The sequence below is a fragment of the Malania oleifera genome, chromosome 1 (genome assembly GCF_029873635.1).
Source record: "Malania oleifera isolate guangnan ecotype guangnan chromosome 1, ASM2987363v1, whole genome shotgun sequence".
Taxonomy (NCBI): Eukaryota; Viridiplantae; Streptophyta; class Magnoliopsida; order Santalales; family Ximeniaceae; genus Malania; species Malania oleifera.
Genome location: NC_080417.1, coordinates 73500902 through 73513696, shown reverse-complemented (window position 1 = coordinate 73513696; position 12795 = coordinate 73500902). Strand labels below are relative to the sequence as shown.

At 35.0% G+C, this 12795-nt stretch overlaps 1 protein-coding gene across 3 annotated transcripts; it reads right to left on the bottom strand.

Annotated features, from left to right (window-relative positions):
• Positions 1 to 4219: 4219 nt before the first annotated feature.
• LOC131157480 (probable histone chaperone ASF1A) lies at positions 4220 to 12400 on the bottom strand. Of its 3 annotated transcripts, none has more exons than XR_009137272.1 (4): positions 11912 to 12380; positions 5048 to 5163; positions 4528 to 4941; positions 4220 to 4432 (listed from the first exon to the last, which is right to left on the bottom strand). XR_009137272.1 is itself a non-coding variant. In XM_058111682.1 (4 exons), exons 2-4 carry the CDS (start codon positions 12018 to 12020, stop codon positions 4585 to 4587), a joined length of 582 nt encoding a protein of 193 aa, XP_057967665.1. In that variant the 5' UTR covers positions 12021 to 12069; positions 12193 to 12382; the 3' UTR covers positions 4220 to 4584. The 3 variants fall into 3 exon arrangements, 2 of the variants coding, with proteins under 2 accessions (XP_057967665.1, XP_057967656.1); XM_058111682.1 differs by having other exon boundaries at positions 4220 to 4941; positions 11912 to 12069; positions 12193 to 12382; XM_058111673.1 differs by having other exon boundaries at positions 4220 to 4941; positions 11912 to 12400.
• Between the last annotated feature and the right edge of the window lie 395 nt (positions 12401 to 12795).

The following is a 12795-nucleotide window of genomic DNA, read 5'->3' as shown; positions in this document are numbered from 1 at the left end:
GATCAAAAGCAATCTGCAATTGGCACGGTACTGCAATTTCCACGACGATACTGCTATTCTGCAATTTCCAGCTGTGTGGTTGCGACGGTACTGGAGTCAATTTCTGACGGTGCGACGTCTTTGGCGTCGCGAATCGGAGGTGACCCTCTGCTCAAAGGTAAATTCCCCAGATGATTTGCGTAGTCTCGTAATTGAAAAAAAAAAAAAAAAGAGGAGCCACCGAGAAAAAGAACGGACGAAATCTTCACCCAGAATGATGAACAACCAAGAGTGCAGCGGTGAGTGCAGCGTTGCTCGAATCAGCCTTGCTGAGAAGGCATTACACCATGCTTTGATGCCATGTTGAAGTTCATAATCCAGTGCAAGAGAGAGAGAGAGAGAGAGAGAGAGAGAGAGAGAGAGAGAGAGAGATTGCAAAGAGGGAGAGAGAATAAAGATACAAAGACTAAAATGACCCTTGTTAAATATATATTATCTAACACATCTTTGGATTCCTTTCTGGAGGGAAGATATATATATTAAGGCAGCTCGGTGTCCAAAGCTCCCGCCTATGCGGGTCTGAGGAACGAGCGGATCCAAAAGAAAAACGAGGAAGCAAAATTTCAGATCTCTTTGTCCACCATGAAATTTCATCAGATAATTCTATGGATGCTATTATTTGCTATGATTCGGTTCTTAACTCACACAACTCAGTGGCAGTAGATACTGATTTCAGGAAGGATATGCAAATGTTTTATTTGCTAAGGGCTCAAAGCTTCTTGCTTCATGAGCCTATCAAGGTAAAGCCGTGGTAGTCAGAGAAGCCTTGCAGAAAGCTAAGAAAAACGAGTGGAACTCCAATCTCATCCTACTAGATGCAAAGAAGGTATTGAAGACACCAACGTAGGCTTTTGTTCGAAGTAGGATTCTCTGTCCATATTTGATGATATTTGGCAACTTAGGAACTTCTTTTATCACTGCACTTTTAAGTATATTAGAAAGAATTGTAAAGATTTTGCTCGTTATGTGGATAAGTGAAGATTGGGCGCAAAGTCAAGCGGGGTAAAAAAATTTTAGCCTGGCCTATGAGCCAAGGCAGAATCAAGTGCTGTCGTTTTCCCTTTGAATGAATTTCCTTTTCTTCACAAAAAAGAAATATGTATCCAGTCTAAAAAAATTTTAAAAAGGACTGGAGGGTAAAAAGGTAAGTGAAGATTGAAGAATGAGAGATACCATGCATGCGTTCGCCAATCAGCAAAACTATCTCTAGCCATGGAAGCCATAATGTGCAACCCTCAATGTGATCTCCTCTTGGTCTAAAAATTGAGCGCAAAGTCAAGCGGCGTGACTATGTGGTGTGGACAGGGGTCGCAAAACGGGTCGGAACCTAGCAGGTGACATGTCATCCGTCCGTTTAAATCGAGTTCGAATTTAGTAGAATATTAATAAACAGATTAGGCAGATTTGGATTAAATACCTATCAGGTGACTCATTTAATTTGACATATATATATATATATATATATATATATTACATTAAGAAAAAATTAATTAAAGAGATGTACTATTTTCAATATTTTATGTTTTTTTGTTAAGATATTAATAAATAAAATAAAAGAGCGTTGTTTTTTTTTTTTTTTTTAAATGTCACTTTATATGAAATAAATATTAATTAAAGAGATGTGCTATTGTCAATATTTTATGTTTTCTGTTAAGATATTAATAAATAAAATAAAAGAGTATTGTCTTCTTTTTAAAAAAATGTCACTTTATATGAAATGTTTTAAAAAATTAAAAAAAATTATATTTTAAAATGGGTTCTTAACGAGTGGGTTTGGAACATATATTAATCACCTGTTAGTAAACGGGAGAACCCGAACCCAAACCCGTTTAATCCCTACCTGTTTACGATTTGCCCAAATCCGACTCACTAACCCATTTTGACATCCTTATGTGTGGAACTCCCATTCGCCTGTGGGCAGCCCGTGAACTTACTACTGTGCCACTCACCATTTTCTTAACCAGTATGCCTTAGTAATGATCCCTATTAATGATCCATTTTGTAATCCAAGACTTCGGTCAATTAGCAAAGAAACTACATAAAATGGAAAAACCCTTATCCTATATTTGAAGCAGTTTTGGATTAATTGAAAAATAAAAAATAAAAACCTTGCATCTTTTTATTAAATATCAAAGCAAAGTTCATGTAATATTTGAATCTCAAAAGAGGTATAAAACTTTTCGTCAGATATTAAAAAGTCAATGACTTTTGCTCATTTGTTTTCAAGGATTTGGAGGGAGAGGATAAGGGGAGGGAAAGCTCAGCAATGCAGTCGAATAAACTTTAAGTTGAATATATTGAAAATTTTCAAAATTCTATTTAAAATTCTTAAAAATTACAATAATTTTAAGTAAGGTCTTCTAGTGAAGTAGATTTTTCATCAAGTTTCATTATTATTTCTAAGATGACTTTCTAAAAATGATGATTTTGAAGAAAATTTTATATAATGGAAATTAATCCCTTTTAATTTTGAAGGAAATTTCAAACTGGGGCAGGGCTAGTCTTTACATAGCCCTCCCGCTCAATCCCAAATCAAACTAGGTTACATTTTTTATTGGCCCTTTGGGTCTTTATTTACATTTCTGTATTCACTGGCAGGCAATTCTTATTTTCTATTACCTTCATTGATAATAGCTAAAAATATCGGTTGTATGTTATTATTTCAATTTCCCGAATGGTCCAAGGTTTTAAAAAAAATGGAATAGAGAGATGCGTGTTAAATGTACCTATAATGGTGTTCAATTATCCGAAACAGAATTTCCGAAAAACTGGTTAACAGATGGTATTCAAATAAAGATCCTATTTTCTTCTTTGGGTGGGCTGAGAACAAAATAATTTGACTGCCAACTCTGTCCCACCAAGCCTTGTGGAGCCCCTTGCAAACACCTTGGCTTCTTGCACCATTTCTTATATATATAGATGACATTTGATAAAAAGATAAAAACCTCATTATAGATTTCAAAAATCTTAAAAAAATTTCGTAAAATTTTAAGAACTTCAAGAACCTCCCTTAAAATTTATAAGATAGGACAAATGTTAGAATATATGTATATATAGAATTATGAGAATTAGAAGAATCAGCAACAGTAGGAATACAAAATAGAGATAAGAATAAAGAAGGGGAGGTAATAGAACAGGGGTGAGACAAATTTAGAAGAGAGATAAGAGAAGGAAGAAGAAGAGTGCATCAAACCGTTTCCAAGGGCCAAATCCTCTTCCCTAGGGATCTCAAGAAGAAGAAGAAGAATGGCAAAACCTGCAGGGGGAAGAGAGAGAGAGAGAGGGAAAATGCAATCTGATTCAAAACAATAATTGTACAATAACTTACATGTCCAGCACTGATACACAACTAACTAGAACATAGATTTACATAAAAGCCTCAATAAAATAAGAAATTACAAAATAAACCTAAAGTACTTAATTACATAAAATAAACCTAAATTGACTAACCTTCTAAAATAACAAAGACTTTTCCAAACTAACATAAAAACCTAGATACAATATGAACATCTAAAATCCTCCATTGGTGGTTTTCCATCAATTTGTAGAAAAGACAAACCGTTGCTTATATTTTACAAAAAGATAAATCTTTCAAGGAAAAGCTTGTCTTTTCAATAAATTTTAAAGGAGGTTAATGAAACTTTCGAAACCTCAAAGGAGACCCCTATCTTTTTGCCAAACCTCCCCTTAAGTCCGTATCTTTTGTTTATTTATTTATGAAAGGCACATGAAGTGAGAAATTTCAGCAGGCAGCTTTCATTTAAGAACATGGTATTATTATAAAACTAGTACCACTCTGGAAGTACAAATTGCATATGAAAAGAATCATTTAGACAGTACTCTTGAAAATATTGTAACAAGAAAAATATGAAAGATTGTTTCATGCTTGATTATCAAGAAATGATGCAGGAAGGTAATGAAAAATATACCAAATGAAATGAATGAACAAAAATTAAAATTTATACATCATTAACGTGTGCACTTTCTTAACTTTTAATCATATTAACAGAATTCATTTTTAATAATATAAATATCAAGAGACAAACAATAAAAAATGAATTTCCTTCTTAATTTTATTTTCCTTCTTTTCCCAAATAAAACCTGAATCCAAACAAATCCTTAAGCTAAAAAGAATAATAACAAATAAGAGCATCAAAAATCAAATGAAACCCAGTACAGAAAAAAAGATTATTCACATTGTTGATCATTGTCGTTGTTCAGACGATGATTGATCAACAACTATCTAATCAAACTAAAATTTGTTTCTCCTGTAATTACAAAAGCTAGAAATCAAATTTAGGATGTAGAAAGTACAACTTGGTGATTCGTTTAACCATCAAAGACAATCAGATAGAATCAAAAACTTCAACCATCACTTCATTGAACTTTGTTCCTAGATAGGTGTATGGCCAAAATGCAGCTCCTTGGTTAAAGATCATCCAAATCCCAACAAAATTTAATAACAAAAATTATTACCATGCTATATACCTTGGTTGAGGAAAAATGGAAGGTAGGCTTTCCGAAGCAGTTATGGTGTTTGCAAAGTTAATGTCCCTCTTCATCAAAAGGATGATCAGGTACAGTGGGCTGCCGATCTATATTTCTGCCTGCATCTTCAGGATTATCAGGCTTAGGGGCTTGGTCTCCACCTTCGCTCTTCTCGGGGTGGAAATTGATGGGGAACTTTGTCACTCTAGGTTTGTCAGATAAGATGCTCCTTTGAACCCTATCAATCAACACTTTTTGAGGAGGATCCTGCCTCAGCTGCTCATCATCATACTCATTGTTCACATAGTAGCCCACTCGGATAAATTCCTGGCCCAAATAAGAACATGTCAACATAAGCACTGTCACACCAATAATATCTTCTTCAAGGATTTTTGATGGGTCTGGTGGATCAGCCTGCAAAGCATACAACAAGAAATCAAGAATACAGATCAGAGTTGATTCCACATGAAAATCAAAGTACTTTATCCAATTAAAAATAAGGATCATCAATAGAGGTTGCCTGAAGAACAAAGCGATAGTTTCCAATATTGACAGGCCCAACAAGTACACTCTCTAAAAGTTGGTCATAGGTCTCATCCTCAGCTGATCCGACGTAGATCAGTTTCCATTCCAAATCTGCATAGCATGATCCAGTGAAACTTGTTATAATTGCACAGATAATAAAGCAGAGCAGTAAGTTAACAATTTAACAGCATAAAATCTAACACAGAGCAATAAAAGCATTGAGCAGATAAAATTTTCTTAAAGGTTCAATAGTTCCTATTTTGCTATACCAATCGAGATTACATGCATACTCACACTATCAATCATTTTTATAGTGGTTTACACTCTCGTCCTGCCTCAATGAACGGTCAAAGATTTAGATTACTACCCAGTATTCATATTCAATACACCATATTATACCAACATCACAAGACCAACCAGTACTTAGTTGTTTATGGATAACTTTACAAACATATTCCATTTCCTAAATCTCATGGCAAACAAATGTTGAAAAAACGTAAAATGGAAACAACTTAAATCTATGTTTCCTAAAACAAACTACCAAAAGATTATATAATGTGTGATAGTGTCTATACAAGTCTTGTTCTCTGCATTCAAATAATGCTGGCACAAACCAACTTCAAAAGAAAGTTTCATCAGAGTGACAAACGGCAAACCCCTGGAACTTGGTAGGGAATGGCAAAGAATTGCAGATATAAAATACTGCTAACCTACTTGACTTGAAAATAATTGACTTTACATACAAAAACAGGCATTTGATGAGGATAATGACTCATGGTCTCACAATGCAGACTACAGTAGAATAGCTGGAATATAAAGAGGTGAAAACTGATTACTGAAAAGACTTCTATTATTTCCAAGAAAAGAATAAATTACATAAACTTGTGCCCTATTTTGTCAAATTCACGAAGTGGAAACTCAGAATACCCAGTCAGGTATGTCTCTGTCAAATCATAACTGCCACCACCACCACCATTGTCCTGAACTTCACTCAACTTTCTTGATCCAATGATGACAATGGTGTAGAAGAAGTGAGAGAGAGTTCAAATTAACAACTGTACACTAGAACTGTTCTATTAGACAGGCCCTAAAATTTGACTCATCCTAAATAAAATTACTTAATAGCCCAGCAATGTTTTTAAAAGGCGTAAGTGAGGCGCACCTTGAGGCATTTTGAGCATAAAACGCCCTAAGGCGTAACTTGAAAGGCGTAAAGCCTCAAATGCATACGCCTCAAGAAAAAAATCGAGCCTTTTACACCTCAAATGGGAAGGCGTATGCCTTTTGGGAGCACCTGAATTAAAATAAAAATAAATAAATAAATAAATAAAAACAAGTAACAGTGACGAGTGTCAAAACCCCCCTCTCTCGACGAAGCATCTTTCTTCCAAGCTTCGCATCTCTCCGAGGACTCCACCTTCTCATCTCTCTCCAACAAGTTGTCAGCAGCTACCGAGGTATCACCTCTCTCCGTTGACCCCTTTGTAGCTCTCATCTCTTTCCAAGCTAGGGTCTGGCTTCGAAGACTCCTCCAGCTTCTTGTCTCTCTCCGACAAGTCGATGACCCCTTCCAACCTCTGATCTGCATCCAACGACCCTTCCGACATCTCATCTATCTCCGATGACCCATTCAAACCTCTCGTCTCTCTGCAGCGACCCTCTACAGCCTCTCATCTCTCTCCACGACCCCCTACAACCTCTCTGCTTCGAGTATTCAATTCTCGCTCTCTCCAGTGTTGTTCGTAGTAGACTCCCACGAGGCTGTCTGCCAGTGTGTCTAAAACTCAAGCTAGCTGCAGCTGCTTTTGATTTGTTTCAGTTTTCCCTTTTCATTTTTCAATTTTCAGTTTTAATTTCCTGCTGCAGCTGCTGATTGTTCCTGTTCAATAAACAAAAACATGTTTGAAGGTGAGTCAAAGGGGCAGAACCCTATTCATTTTGTAATGTTTTGGCCTATATGATATTTAAAAAATATGTTTTTATTTTATTCTCCATTATTCTAAAATTTTTCTCATTTTTTTTACTATATATAAATTTATTTTACTTATTAAGTATTTAAAAAAATACAGTCTCAAAATGCTTATGCCTCAACGCCTTAAGGCTTACGCCTCGCCTCGCGGAGGGTAAAACGCCTCGCCTTACGTCTTTGCCTTTAAAACATTGCCTCAAAGTAACCAAAACATTCAACATAACATTGCAAAAACTAAAATTGTTAAGATATCCATTTCCCAAATCAAAAATAAAAACACTGATTTGCCAAAACTCTCCATGGGGGTCCTCTGTCTTGCCAGTCAAAGACCAAAATTTTCATAGTCCATTTCCATATCTAGGTTTAATTAAACTTCATCTAACTCAATCGTCTAGTCAGACAATTTAACCATCAAGTGTATGATAAATGAGAACATGATGAACCGACAGATTAACTAGAAGGAAGGACAATTATTAATTGCTTTATGCAGTACTTCTTAGCCATGAAGAACATATTTCTTATTCTGGAGCAACTTAAAATGGACTTATTCCACAATTCAACTCTATCCAAAACATGGTTATCTGGAATTTGAGATGTTATGCTCTATGGAGTAGGGATGAAATAAGGACACCAGTTAGCATGGCATTTAACACAGTGGGAGTAGGCCCCTACAGGGCAAGTGTTTTGTATAAATGTGTGTGTGTGCATGTACGTGTGTGTCTGTGTAAGCCTTTAGATTCATATGCTCAGAATAGACAAACTAAAGAAACAGACTAGTGTCATGTTGTCACAGAGAATCAGCAAAATCAAGATACCTTGTTTTTCCTCTCCTTTATACAATCAATTGGCTCATTTGAATACAATCCAATATTACACATTAGGCATTTGTGTAAAATAATAATCATATGACCACACATTTCTTACAGTTTATTGGAAAATTGGATATTGCATTCCAACTTCCAAATCAGTAATGATCCAGTATGTGATGAATAATCCAAAGTTTCAATTCGCTAGGGGGAGAACGGGTTCTGACAATGCTGATTTAGAACCAATCATCATCAGTTTGAGAGGTTTATAAAACTGTTCATCTTCAATTTAGAATTTTACCCTGTCAATGAAAATCTCATGCATTCAGCATCACTCTTAAAAGGAGCTGTTACAGCCCAAATGTATCCCAGGCATTAACCATTGTGCATACTTGATGGTAACCTCGGAAAATAAAGGCTTTGTAAGCACTTATGAAGCCAAAAAGAAAAACAAAAAAATCAACTTGCAAAGATGTCAAGTTCTAAAATTAATGTACTTAGCAAGTCAAGGCCAGCGTGACCAGATGTTGAACATGCCTTATGTTATAAAGTATAAACAAACAAAACATCAACACAACCCTCCTGTCCCTGAGCCAGAAAAAAAAATGGAAAATGAAAGTGACAACTCAAAATTAATGAAAACTTTTAAGATATAAATACTTGAAGATAAAATATGAAATATGATGCTATGTTAACCAAATTTATCCACATGAGATCAGACATCTTGAACCTCATGCAAAAATGGAAATATAAAAGAAAATTACAAAATATGGTAAACAGCATCAGAAACTTAATGCGCTAACTCCTAGAACCAATGGTGACTCTCAAAGTAGAAAGAACATATTCGGCCATCAAAGCACGGCATAAGAAAACACAGTGAATCATATATTTTCATAATCAAACTTTCAGAAATTAACACTCACAAGCTTTTTCTATTTGGATTCGGAAAATGGAAATTCATCAGTATATGGGTACAACATGATGGAGCCATATAAAAATTAAATATGTTAATAGTTATAAAAACTTTTCTATTTGAATGGGTGTAGCCTGTGACATTAATTTAGCAGTATACTTTTGAAAGCAAAAAAGCAAAAATAAAAAAATAAAAATGGCAAATCGAGTTATATACGGCCCATAAAAACATAGAAGAAAGTATGAACATACAAAATTCACATGATTACACAGTCCATAAAGGAACCCAAATCATGTTCATATTGCCAAGTTTAATTACTAATGTATTTAATATTTATTACATTTAATCACACAAAACATCCTGGATTCAAATATTGAATATAGCTCCTTCATCTTCCCTTAATATATCTCCCGGAGGGTCCTTCCAATTCTTGAAATGAATTTGCAAAAAGAAACAAAAATGCTTCTAAACAGTACCAATCAATGTTTTCAAAGGTTCAATCGAGGTTCACCTCAAAGCAAGGCATGCCTAAAACACCTTGAGGCTCAATCTAAAATACCAAATTCCAAAAAGGCTAACACATTACACACTAAGGCTTATGCATTTGTACAAAAGGCACACCTCTTGTGGCTTTTTAGTTGAGGCTTACACATTTTGAGTGTGTGATTCTCAAGTTAGAATTGGCCTAGAAACTTTTAACTACGTGTTTATACAAAAGGAGTTTAATAATATGAATTGATTTCTAAAACTCTAGAAACCCCAACCTTTCCAAAATAACCAAAAGGTGTATCTTAAATCATGAAAATAATTTGAACTTTGTAACAATATAGCTATCTTTTGCCATGATTTATGTCATGAATTCACGTTAGCAATTTTTTAATGGCCAACAAGTAATTTGCGACGTATATCTTATTCTTTTTACATTATATTTGTGATTTTCTTAAAAAAAAATTTATTTTTTAAAAATATATAACTTATTTACATTTTTTTATCTAAAAATAAACTTCTCAAAAGGCTTATGCCCAAACGCCTTAAGGCTTATGCCTCGCCTCTTAAAGTTTAAAATACCTCCCTTATGCCTTCGCCTTTTAAAACATTGATACTAATGAAAGAAGCAATTTGAACATATTCTTTTTCTCCCATAAACTCAAAGACAGACACAATGGTCTATTTTCTCCCATTTATTTACATATTTCGATATAAAAATAAAAATTCTCAAAAGGCTCATGCCCAAACGCCTTAAGGCTTATGCCTTGCCTCTTAAGGGTTAAAACGCCTCCCTTATGCCTTAGCCTTTTAAAACATTGATACTAATGAAAGAAGCGATTTAAACATTTTTTTTATTCCCATTAACTCAAAGACAGACACAGTGGTCTATCTTCTCCATATCCTCCTCTCATTATTTTTGCTCATCTAGCTTTACTTTATCCTACTTTTACGCGATCTATTCTCACTAAAATGATAGTGAAAGCTCCCATACTTCATCATGACCTGTCATTTACCTGTATATTAATTGCTTCTCATAAACCATTCTTAAAGTCTACAAAGCAAAAAGGCCCTTACACCCAGAATTCATAGGAAAATAGTAGAAGGCGCAAAATAAAAACTTCTTCTTGCAGGTACATAACATTAACAGAAAACAACACCTGCACCTGTTGACAAGTCATTTATCTGCATTCAGCAATGTTCTTATTGAGTGAAAACATAAGTTAGTCCTCATACTGTTAGGTAAGATTCTTTTATGTTCCCGTACTTTTTATTAATACAATTAAGAATCTGTACTCAATAATTTAATATAATTATATTTACCATACAAATTGAATGTAATGGTGTTAATAAAAGTTATGAAGTTTACACCATACGCTGACATGTAATTGCTGACATGTAATTGGACTGTTTTTTTATATTATTATAGTATATATTGACAGAGACTCTACTGTATTACTGCTAGCACCATCGGTTTTCTAGATGAAATGCTCGGCACAGGCTTTGATGTCGCCTCTCAACTAGATTTCAAAATTTGGTCGCTGGTAGTTCTGGATCTGAGGTTTGATTCGGAAATCTTGGGTCGCATTCTTCACCAAGGCCAAAAAACCCCCCAAATCCCTCATCATCGACTTCTTTTGCTTCACCACCTCCAATGTTACTGCCGATTTCCAAATCCCCGCTTTCTTCTTCTTCTTCACCTTTGGCGCATATGCTCTCGCTCCCCATAAACTACTACAACACCACCAAGAGCTTGAAACATCTCACCATCGACACTCATCTCAATGTCTCTAACATGCAGCTATTTTTGGCCTCCGACATGCCTCTGGATTTGGTCAACCAGTCTCATGATCTACTAGAACTTCTTATCCACAGAAACCCTGATGGAAAAATCAGCAGGAATTATCATGAATATGTGCTGTTGGACGAACTACAATCAAATCAATGGAGGAGTGTCTGCGTCCCTGACAAACTAACGCCCACAATTTTTTTCTTTGGGCCATTGGTAACAACCATCAGCGAAGAATGCAGCCCAACATCTCCCAATCAAACCTTACAGTCTTAAACCTAGATCCATTGGCAACAAAATCCAGTGGGAACTGGCGACTTAAAGCCTGCGCCAAACATTTTACAGGCAAGGCCGACGAGGCGACAATGCTACCTGCCTCCTACCATTCATACATAGTAATAAAATAGTGTAATAGCACGTCAGCATTTGGTGTACACATCAGCAATTTTCATTAACACCATAAGACTCGATTTAGAAGGTAAATGCAATGATCTTAAATTATTAATTATAAGCCCTTAGTTTGATTAAAAAAAATGTATAGCAATAAAAACAAATATTCCCTAATAATACAAGGACTAATTTATGATTTCACTCTTTTCATATTTAGCCATTCTTTAGTTAGGGTGAGCTTTAACAATTCATCCCATGTATTTAGATAATCTTTCTTTAAAAAGCTCCCATAAATGCAAGTACAGTTCATCACCTCAGCTACCAGATAAGCCTTCTCCTTCAATTTGAAATGATATATCCGAAACAAACCCTAATAAACAACGTTGCACATCTAAATTTAACCATGCAAAATCAAATCCAACAGAAATGAACAAGAAAGGAAACACCTTAAACATGTACCAACGAAAATGCGAAAGGGGGAGGGGGAGAGAGAGAGAGAGACATGCCATCTTTTAGAGGAGCCAAGCACTCGTAGGAGATTTCAAACTGGAGGGGGGACAAAAATGACGTCGGATTGTCCAAAACCGTCACGTTCGTGATGCTGACAGCACTCATTGTCTTTAAATCTCAGGAAAACTCAAACGGCTCATCGAACTCAGGAACCCTAACAACAATCAAACAACACGAATTGAAAGCAGAACAAGATGTAGAAGAAAAATGACGAAGAGGCGACGACGACGAAGAAGAAGAAGAAAATAGCGAGGTTTTATCATAGAGGAGTGGCTACAGGAGGAGTGATCGGCAGTAGCCGGCGGCGCTAAGCGGAGGAGGAAGTGGTGGAGACCTTAGAGGTTAGGGCCGTTAGGCGGGACCGTGTAAATGTTTGATTTGTAATTTGTATGGCGAACAGAGAGCGATGGAGTCTTCCCGTGGCGGGAAGTGGGGTTGAAATTAGGGCTCAAAGTGAGGAAATACAATTTTTATTTTTTTTCAACATCAGCTTATAAGAGTTTTTTATTTTTTTATTTTTATTTTTTTGGATTGTCGTGTTTGTGGCCGAGGGGGAGAGGGATTGGAACGTGCGGTGCACGTGTTCAGTCAACAAGAAATATATCAATATTTGTCATTTCAGTTATGATTATGATGTTTTAGGTTTAGGATTAGGCCATTTAATTATTAAAAAAAAAATTTATTTCTATTTAAAGTTTTTAAAAATGTAAAAAATTAATTAATTTTTTATTTTATAATTTCTATATAAAATAATGACCAAAAATAAAAAGGCTTTTTCATTATTTACTTGTGAAAATAATTTAAAATTTTTTTAAAATAATTACAAAAATATCATCTTATTTTTAAATTTTTTTAAAAAAATCTATATAAAAAAAGTTGG

Coding starts and splice junctions, on each gene's coding strand:
- LOC131157480 (XM_058111673.1), bottom strand. CDS start 12,020: ATGAGTGCTGTCAGCATCACGAACGTGACGGTTTTGGACAATCCGACG. Junction 5,164..11,911: donor CTTGGCTCCTCTAAAAGATG/GCATGTCTCTCT, acceptor CATGCTATGCAG/ATTTGGAATGGAAACTGATC. Junction 4,942..5,047: donor ACTATCGCTTTGTTCTTCAG/GCAACCTCTATT, acceptor TATGCTTTGCAG/GCTGATCCACCAGACCCATC.